This window comes from Atta colombica, unplaced genomic scaffold, assembly GCF_001594045.1.
Source record: "Atta colombica isolate Treedump-2 unplaced genomic scaffold, Acol1.0 scaffold1, whole genome shotgun sequence".
Taxonomy (NCBI): Eukaryota; Metazoa; Arthropoda; class Insecta; order Hymenoptera; family Formicidae; genus Atta; species Atta colombica.
In genome coordinates, this window is record NW_017259183.1 from 5827324 (window position 1) to 5837700 (window position 10377).

Below are 10377 nucleotides of genomic sequence, written 5' to 3' on the forward strand. Positions count from 1 at the left end.
TATATATATATATATATATAAATTCAGTTCATTTGTTAATATTTCAAGTAACATTAATGATAATATTGTCAATTTTGTTTAATAGGCATAGCAGAAATGGATGTTGTAAGAAGATTAATAATTTTGTGCATGTTGACAGCTGTTCTGCCATTTCTACTTATAATAATTCCTTTGTGTCTACGGCATATTTTTTATGCTGATGTTGCATATGCTGTAACAGAATCCGATATTATAGAAATCAACGATGGGATTTCAACAATATTTTGTTCGGTAAGAAAAGTAAATATCTAATATTTAACGTTATCATTTCTTTAAAATTGTGCATATCGTTACTTAAATATTAATATAGATGAAATTAATCTAAAATTTTATTAAATATCTATATATTATATATAACAAAAAAATATGAATCAATACTTATAATTGTTATTAAAGAAGATATATCCTTTTGATCTAGCATTTAATCTTTTCTTAATCTGGAATTTATTGTCATGTTTCATAAACAAAGTATAAATTAATTTAAAGAATTCTTTGTTTTAATAGGAACATACTTTAAAAATGAATGGCACTTTTAATGCTTTCCAAATGACTCATCGACCAGAGATAGCATCAAAACGAAAACACATAAGACTTAAAAAAAGCATGAATTTACCAGATGATACATTGGAATACTGGGGATTTTATTTATTAAAAAGTGCAACTGTAGCGCTTTCTGTGTGTTCAAGGTAAAGAAAATTGAACGAAATATATTTTTTTATTATAGTTACAGACATAATTTATTAATATAAATCTTTGAATGTTATTTATTTATGGGATATCACGTATATAAAAGAAATAAAAATATTTTCAGATTCGAAGGAGCTTCTATATTGGTAGTGAAAGGAGAAAAAAACTTACGTACTTGTGGCCTGCTGGAACACAATATTAATAAGCAATCGCAAGAAATTTTCTTTCCAGATGTGAACAAACAAGTTAAAATAATATATGAATCAAATGCACAAGAAATTGATTCTAAAGAAACAACCACAATTGAATTTACTAGATCTACACACAATATCAATGATAAATCAGCTGTAAATACAAGTTCTAAAAATGAAAGAATTTCCGAAACAAATCTAGAAAATCTAGGCACACGAGCATATATTACAAATAAAGAATCGATAAAGAGTTTAGAACATTTAGAGACATTGTATCATACTACAATATCTTATCTTAATAAATATGTAGGTAGTCAGCAAGAAAGTATGAATAATAACACTAGAAAAGGAAGACATACTAAACGTCATATGTTGAATATGAATAAAAATAAAAGAATAAAGCAAAGAAGAAAAGGAGTTTATAATTACAATCAAAAAATGCGAATACAAAAATTACAAGAAACATTGAATTCAGATATAATTAATGACAGAAAGGAACAAGAAATAAAAGAGAGAGATGAAATGGATATCAAAAGATTTAAAAGAAATAGAGAACTCATAAAGCCATCCTTATTAGATCAAGGCATTAAGCATGGTGGAAATGCTGACAAAAATTATACATCTGATTCTAACGAAGAGTCGTCTATTTCCAGTTTTGAAACTGATTTATTAAATTGTTACAATGGTGAAATATTGTTAGCTCATGAATTCCAACCTTCAGATCAATGTACTAATATTTCCTATTTGCTTAATAGTAAACACATACAAGCAAATCACCATGTAGAACGAGATGGTTATTATTATTATATTTTTTATAGTGATAACGATATTGTGTCCAATGATATTTATGCGATTTTTGATATATATAAACCGACTTTTCAATATGAAAATGTGACTAAATCATGTATTAATCAAACTGAATGCTCATTTCGTATAAACCCGCTGTCAGCGGATAGAGTAATTGTCGAAATACCAACTAAGGACGGTATAGAGCATAATGAAATGGACGACGCTGGCATACTAATTTCTATTTGTCAACCACGAATGGGCGCGTACATGATTTTTCCAATTGCGATATTGCTCTTAATTCTTGGTTGTGCTTTTATATAATTAAACCGATTATCTAGAAATACCTGCAGGCATAAATATAACTTTGTGAAATTGTTGTTTCACAAATCATAATACAAGCTATTTAAATACAAATTTACATGAAGCTATGAATTGATCAAAAATTCAATATAAAAAACAGACAAAGGAAATTATGCATTTCAATAGAAGTAACAAATAATTTATTTAAAATGTATAAGGTGTGCACATTTAAAAAATATATAATTTCATTACTCATTTTCTCAGTATATTTTTCCTATAATAGATTATTTTAATAAATGCATGTATAGATATAAAAATTCTATATAATGTATGTATAAAATTTTTTAAATGTATGCATACGAATATTTCAAGATTAACAAGTATCCTTTTTTTTCTACAAATTGATTCATTTACAAAATCGATTTTATTTGAATAAAAATCAATTACATTTATAGTTTTTGAATAATACTTTAAGGTTTCCACGGGTACTTTCTATATAGAAGCTATAATGTGTTTCGCCAGTTAATTTTTTCTAGTAAATAGAATAGTAAAAAAATAGAATAGTAAAAAAAACCTTTGAAAACATATCAGTAATGAAATTATATTTTTCGATTGACTCTTCAAACTGTTATTTTTTATTTTAATTTTTTTATCTATAATTTTAATTTGTGAAGATCAATTAAATTTTTTAAATATTTTCTTTATAAAAAAAATTATTTCCAAATTAGACACATTGAAACTCTAATGGTCATATTTAAACAGGCATTCCATAGTTTTAGAACATAATATTCTGAGATTTAAATGTGTATTTGAAACCTAAATTAATTAATTAAGGGCAACTGAATGAAGATCGTAATATCTAAGTTTGTATGTATTGTATAAGATAAACATTTGTATCATTATAGAGACTTTACATGTATTAATTATAAAATAATAAAATCATATTTTTTAATGACTAATTATGATTACAATATAATCTTACATTAACGTATTTAATTATAATATTTATAAAGTATAATATTTGTGTGCTGTTTTAATCGTTCATATTTCCCACGAGATCCCACCACGATGATTTCGGGGCGCTATAAAGCGCCAGAATAGCAATGTCATTTCCGTCATGCGCGATAACCATCGGCAAGTGAAATAACTTTAAAATCATTTACATTTGCGAGAAAAACTCTAATTTGATTGTCACGATTCATTACGGTGCAACCGAGCCAATCGACGTATTAATTTTGGTGTCGATACGACGGCGAAGCTAAACGTCCACCAAAAAATCATCGCACCGGTACTTTCCGAAAACCGGTACGCAGCGCCATAGCGTGGTAGTCTCTAGAATACTCCTCGTGACGCCACTCAAGCTCTTCCTTTCTGTCGAACTCTCGCGAGTTGAACATGTCGCATACTGCAGAACGAAGGTAAGTTGAACGGTTTTTCAGCGTAACGGCGTACCGCGCTCGCGTTCTGGCGGCGCGCCGTGATCACCGTGATGCCGACGCCGTCATGGATCGCGCGTGTCGCGAAATTCGCGCGTACGTGGGTTAAAATACGTTCGTGAAGAACAGTGTACCGCAATCGGACGGATGCACGGGGGACACGAGACTGACAACATGGCGTGCATTCGTTTTTGTCACATTGCTCTCGCCGCGACTAACAGCTACGATCCACGCCGTCCACGTCGATCTGCCGCTTAACCTCCTCGACGCGATACCGCGGAGGACCGCGTGGCATGATAGGAGCGAGCGAGCACGGCGACTCGACGGCATGCATGCGCCCCGACGCCGTTAGCGTGGGTGAAGCAAGCGCTCTCTTTCTCATCCGCTTCGTGTGTGCGAACTCGACAAGATCACGTTTTCTCCGATTTGACCGCGTACGATTACGTAATGGAAATCGTTTTTTCGCGCGGTTTCTGTGTCGGTGGACATACACATACACACAAGAAAAAAAAAATCAATCGCGCTGACCCGCCACCCGAGGCTCCTCACGCATTGCTGGACGCATAGTCATTGTCGCACGCTCCCTTGGCCTCGACCGACACGTCTCGCGTCTGGAGCACGCTTCCGCGTGAGTCACTGTCAGAGCGATTATAGCGCGACGAGCGACGATCCTCGTGCCGCCTCCACGCGGGTTCGATTCCGTCGACTCGCTTGTACCGTGCGAAACGCACGGTAAAAATGGCCATCGAACCGTACAGCTCTCGACAGACGATGTACATACTTCACAGGATCGAATTAAAAGTTCGACTTTCAAGGTCACGTGAATTTAAAGTGATTTGTCATCGCTTGATCGTCGTGATCGATATTATCGATTCTGGATGAGTTTAAATGCTGATGCGTGCACCAATACTTTTATTAAGATTTTTATAAATTACATAAAGTTCGATTATTTATTATGGACATAAAAAAATGTAATACAGGATTTTATGTTTTGCACTATAGAAGTTTAATCCCTTTAAATTTGAATTCTTCTTTATCGAAAATGTAGTCTTTATATCAGAAATTAATGTATATTGCAATAAAATAAAATTAAAATCTTATGTTTTGTAAATATATATTAAGTAAATATATATTATATTTTATAATTTATTTACAATGTAAAAATTACTAGTTATCTTATAAAAGTATATGACTCATGATTTAACGTTTAATATTGTTAATCTTATCTATATGTTCTTATTACTTGTTTTATCCTGTCTAATATCATTTCAGAAATGATGATCAATGGCCGGGGGATTCAAAAAATGGTCCTAGTGAAAGTGAACAACCCACATACGATGGACCTCCTGGAATGGATCCCGATGGCGTCATCGAATCCAACTGGGACGTTGTAAGTGATTATTGCATTCTCTGAATATGATAAGATTTTGCTTTCTTTTACTATTGGAAGATGCAACATGTTGTTTATACTTTAATTAATATTCTATATTAGTATAAATTACATTAGCAATATATATTATTATTTCTGTATTTAAATGTACAGGTATTTAAAGTAGTACATATAATGTACGTATTTATGTACTCTTGTCAATTATTAAGCACATTTAACATAGCTGATGAATACACACACATTTCTCAGTATTTATAAAAATTGTCTAGACTAATTGTCTTTACTAATTTACCTACTTATACCCACGCTTATAATTAAAGAAAAAATACTTTCAAGATTATGATTTTATGTAAAATTATTATCTTTAAAATAATCTTTGATATCCAGGCATGTGGTTATTTATTTTGAAATAAAAATATCTCATGTGTATATACAAAACATCAAAATATTAAATATGTAATCTAGATTTTTAATAGTTAATCTGTTTCAAATTAAAAATATCTAGTTTTGTCCTCTGTGAATAGCTTGCGAATAATTTGAATTGATTAAGAAAAACTGTAGATAAAAGAAGAACTATGGATAAGAGAAGCAATTATTTATTATTTCTTCTGTAAAAAAAATAATTCAAAATAATTATGTTCGTTCAAAATAATTATGTTATTCTATTGTGATTTTTTATTTCAAATTAACTATATTATTAAACATTTTCTAATTATATATGTACAATTTTCTTAAAAAATTTAATACTGCTAACTTTAACTTGAAATATTTTAAAATTGATATTTAACTTAAAATATTTTAATCTTTATATATTGTAATATATTAATCTTCAATCTGCAATCATATGTTTACTCTCTCTATCACTAAAAATTTAGATTTTTTTGTGTAGTCCAAATTTTTTTACTGTTTTAGGCTCAAAAAATATGGAAAAATTTAATATCTCTTTTAATATCTCTTTTATATTACCAAATAATTTAACTCAAATGTCAAAATCTTTATTTATTAAAAATTGAAATTTTAGTAAAAATGAGGAAAGTGTAAAAAGACGCAGATTGCAGAAGAGAGTTAAAAGTATTTGTTAAATTTAATCGTTTTCATTGCTCTCTCTCTCTCTCTCTCTCTCTCTCTCTCTCTCTCTCTCTCTGTGTGTGTGTGTGTGTGTGTGTGTGGGGGGGGGAGAATGTATTTTATACATATATAAATATATAATATACTTATATATTATATGTATAATGATATTGAAAAATTTGATAAATAAACTCTCTAAACTAGTATATTATGTAGATAATAAACTAAAGTGATATATTTTACTAAAGTGATATTATATTTAATTTAACAGGTTGTGGAGAACTTTGACGAAATGAACTTGAAAGAAGAACTGTTACGTGGTATTTACGCTTATGGTTTTGAAAAACCATCTGCAATTCAACAACGTGCCATCCTACCATGTATACGGGGGCTCGATGTTATTGCTCAGGCCCAGTCTGGTAAGAAATTTTGATATCTAGATTCAATTATTGATAATAATATTATCTTGTAAATATGATATGTAAAGTATTTATTATATAGTATATCAATCAATATTTCTAATTATCAGGTACTGGAAAAACTGCTACGTTCTCCATATCGATTCTTCAACAAATCGACACTAGTATTAAAGAATGCCAGGCCTTGATCCTTGCACCAACCCGTGAATTAGCTCAGCAAGTAAGTAGAGTTCATTATAAATATTTATTTTAATAAAAAGTTATATTTAATAAGGAAATATGTAGAATTCTAATAATGTATTTTTACTTAGATCCAGAAAGTCGTTATCGCTCTAGGAGATTTCATGCACGCGGAATGTCATGCATGCATTGGTGGCACCAACGTTCGTGAAGATATGCGAAAACTGGATCAGGGTGTTCATGTGGTTGTCGGAACGCCCGGTAGAGTTTACGATATGATCAGCCGACGAGCACTTCGAGCAAGTAGCATCAAACTGTTCGTGCTGGATGAAGCCGATGAAATGCTTTCTCGAGGATTTAAGGATCAAATCCACGATGTATTCAAATTATTACCTAACGAAGTGCAGGTAAATATAAAAAGATATTTTTGAGGAATATAGATTTTTTATTACAATTACCTAATAGATAATTTTATTTTAATTGTTAGAAAGTATCTTTTTTGGACAAGTCCACAAATCATACAAGACGAAAAAGTTGCAGTGTATCTTATAATAGTCAAGTTAACAAATATATATTATAAAATACAGGTGCGTCGTAATAGTGTCATTCCTTGACAGATGTACATTGGATTGACATATGCTCTGTATCATGAAATGTGTTATCTTTTGGAAATAATAGCGGCCTAAATGCAAACAATTATTATGGCATAGCACTCCTAATAATAATAATCATAATGTCCTAAAAATCAATTAGTCACTCTTAATATCTTTGTAATAGCAACAACAATTTACAATTACAGCATGATGCTATTATATTGCACATACATGTATAGTATAACATCTCAGTAAATGCAGTTTATTTCTCTCATTGACATATATAATATTGATCATCACATTATATCGGAACGTGGTTTCTTACATACAATTTCAGTCTTTATATTTCTAATGCTTTATAATTATCTTTTCCAGGTTATATTATTATCTGCGACAATGCCATCTGACGTGTTGGATGTATCCAAATGTTTTATGCGGAATCCCATTCGTATTTTGGTTAAGAAAGAAGAATTAACATTAGAGGGTATTAAACAATTTTTCGTTTACGTTGAACGTGAAGATTGGAAATTGGAAACTCTTTGCGATTTGTATGATACATTAAGCATTACCCAAGCGGTTATTTTTTGCAATACGCGGCGTAAAGTCGATTGGCTAACAGAAAGTATGCATAAACGTGACTTTACTGTTTCCGCCATGCATGGAGATATGGAACAGAAAGAACGCGATCTTATTATGCGTCAATTTCGAACTGGATCTTCAAGAGTTTTGATTACTACTGATCTTCTGGCACGCGGTATAGATGTGCAGCAAGTGTCACTTGTTATTAATTATGATTTACCTTCCAATCGAGAAAACTATATTCATCGGTAAGTTATTTGATTACTTTGTAATTACAATCTTGAAAACGAACGAAATATATATTTTTAATTCATTTGAACAAAGTAGAAATTTTTAATAGCAAAAAAAGGACAAAAATTTTGTTAAAAATTGTTAAAAAACAAAAATATATATAATATAAATTTTATTTTATAAGCTTTAATTTCAAACGATTTTAACAATAATTATGATTTTTTGGAATATTATATTTTGACATTTCCTTTCTTTAAATTAAAGTCATGGATATATTTTTTAGAATAATAGTATAATTTTTATGTTGAAAGAAGATAGACATACTTCATGTTTTATATCTATTAAAATGTTAGAATTTAATGATATCACCAATATGTATAATTTGCGTTTAGTTTTTTTATGTATATTTTTATATTAAAAAATTTTTGATATTTATATCTTTGTTACTTAATTATTTACAGAATCGGTCGTGGTGGTCGTTTTGGCCGTAAAGGTGTGGCCATTAACTTTGTGACAGAAGAAGATAAACGAACCCTGAAAGATATCGAGCAATTCTACAACACTCACATCGATGAAATGCCAATGAATGTCGCTGATCTGATCTAAGTCCGACTATTGGCTATAATCCATTATACTAAAAAATTAATAAAAAGTAAGTGACAGAAGCTCTCAGCTGATCGATCTCTCATGGTGTGTGAGTATATATATTGAGTGAGTTGGTGAACTATATCGCTTATGTAAACGCGATCTAAACCAAAATATTCCAACGTTTTCATATTCGTTTCGATTTATAATAGTAGGTTACGGAAATAGTTATCTGTTGCGCTACAGGAGATAGTATATATAGTACGACTATTATTACTATTAGTGTAATTATCACTACTGTTGTCGCTACCGATATTGTTGCCGCCGCTGCTGCTACTACTCTTATTCTTATCGTTACCGCTATTAATATTACTATAAATATTATATTACTATCCTTGGTATTGATTGCTATATCAATATTTTAATTTTAATTTTTAACAATAATATAGCGATATATTATCACAACTAAAAATATACCACAAAGTGGTAAATAGATCTAGGAAAATACGAAAAGCGCAGCTCGGCACAATTTGATTATACTTTATTTCTACTATCGTAACAAGTTTTATATTAAATGCGTCCATATTCTTCTGTCGCAAATCCAATGGCCATCATAAAAATCTTCAAGTCTTGCTTTCTAAAACTTTTTGTCCCACTTATTTTTCCCCACGATATTTCTAATTGGATGATTAAATCTGTTGTGTTTAATAGTTCATATTTCATGCTTCTATCACCGCGATTACAACTTGTTTGTCTAGGCAGAGGTTTAGTTGGGTATTGGAGGGGGTTCTTTAATCACAAGCGTTGCCGAAGGAGACGTATATTCAAGCTTAGATCATATGAATTTTGTATATCCTAAATCCCAGGCGCACACACCTTTATTATTAAATAAAGTGTTTGACCTTTTAAGAAAATGTGGTCTTTGTTATTACAAGTCTTTATTGTCTTTCTTATCAAATTTTATCCAATTTCACAATGAAAACCCTGAATGGACAAACTGTGTTACAAGTGTGAGATTTTCAAATTTTCGAGTGCTCCCACGTTGGGAATAAGTTTTGCGGTATATATGCTGAAAAAGTTCTCACAATTTTCTTTTATTTGTATTTGCAGGCAGTTTTGGACAGTCCAGATGTGGGCGACATATTTTTGGAAATAAAGACCAGATTTCCTGATTCAAAATCGAAGTTTTGTAAATCGATTACCTCTCTAAACTCCTGCCTTTCGTATAGGCTATAATAATATATGTACATTTTCTCTTTTTCTTTTTTATACTTTTACATTCTTATTGATAATGAAAGCTGATCAGTTCTTAGATTTTTTTACATTTGTCAATAAAATTCTTTGCAAACAATCTTTATCGCATATTCATAAGTTTCCGTGCACATATCAATGCCGAATATTAAATTAAAATGTTATCTGCCTTGTGAGAACTTTTGTATCGTGTTTTTACAAAATTATTAAAAATATTGCGATATCACACATACTCTATTGTCGTCATTAATCGTAAATTTGAAAGTGTTAATAATAGTTTTCGAAAATTTGAGTAGTAAATCATATAGGTGCTTATATACATTTTATAGCTATACTGATTTGTGATTGCATTAACATTAATTCCTCTTGCTCGCGCATTTGAATGCATCCTATGTTAATGCAAAATTATCTCGAATTTCCGAAAACTAATTCTTAAAAATACTGTAAATATTATATAAATAGACCTTGAAGGAATGGACCATTGTCTATTGTATTTATACATCATATAAATAATATTTATGACTGAACGTATAAACTGGATATAATAAACATAAATGTCCTTTATTTATACTTGTATTATCAATACCATTAAGTGAACTGCTATTATTCGAATAAACATATGTTTTGTGTATATATATA

General features: G+C 30.2%; 2 protein-coding genes across 3 annotated transcripts; both read left to right on the plus strand.

Moving 5' to 3' along the window:
• Positions 1-96: 96 nt before the first annotated feature.
• Positions 97-2162, plus strand: LOC108693887. 2 transcript variants are annotated; one of them, XM_018203073.1, is made up of 3 exons: positions 97-270; positions 544-725; positions 851-2162. In XM_018203073.1, the coding sequence occupies exons 1-3, from the start codon at positions 97-99 to the stop codon at positions 2025-2027; spliced, it is 1533 nt and encodes a 510-aa protein (XP_018058562.1). In that variant the 3' UTR covers positions 2028-2162. The 2 variants fall into 2 exon arrangements, with proteins under 2 accessions (XP_018058562.1, XP_018058570.1); XM_018203081.1 differs by having other exon boundaries at positions 114-279.
• Positions 2163-3331: 1169 nt separating this feature from the next.
• On the plus strand, positions 3332-9970 carry LOC108694710 (eukaryotic initiation factor 4A-I). Its single transcript, XM_018204349.1, has 8 exons — positions 3332-3424; positions 4715-4832; positions 6172-6319; positions 6430-6539; positions 6631-6906; positions 7468-7919; positions 8364-8554; positions 9598-9970. Exons 1-7 carry the CDS (start codon positions 3402-3404, stop codon positions 8506-8508), a joined length of 1272 nt encoding a protein of 423 aa, XP_018059838.1. The 5' UTR covers positions 3332-3401; the 3' UTR covers positions 8509-8554; positions 9598-9970.
• Positions 9971-10377: the final 407 nt, after the last annotated feature.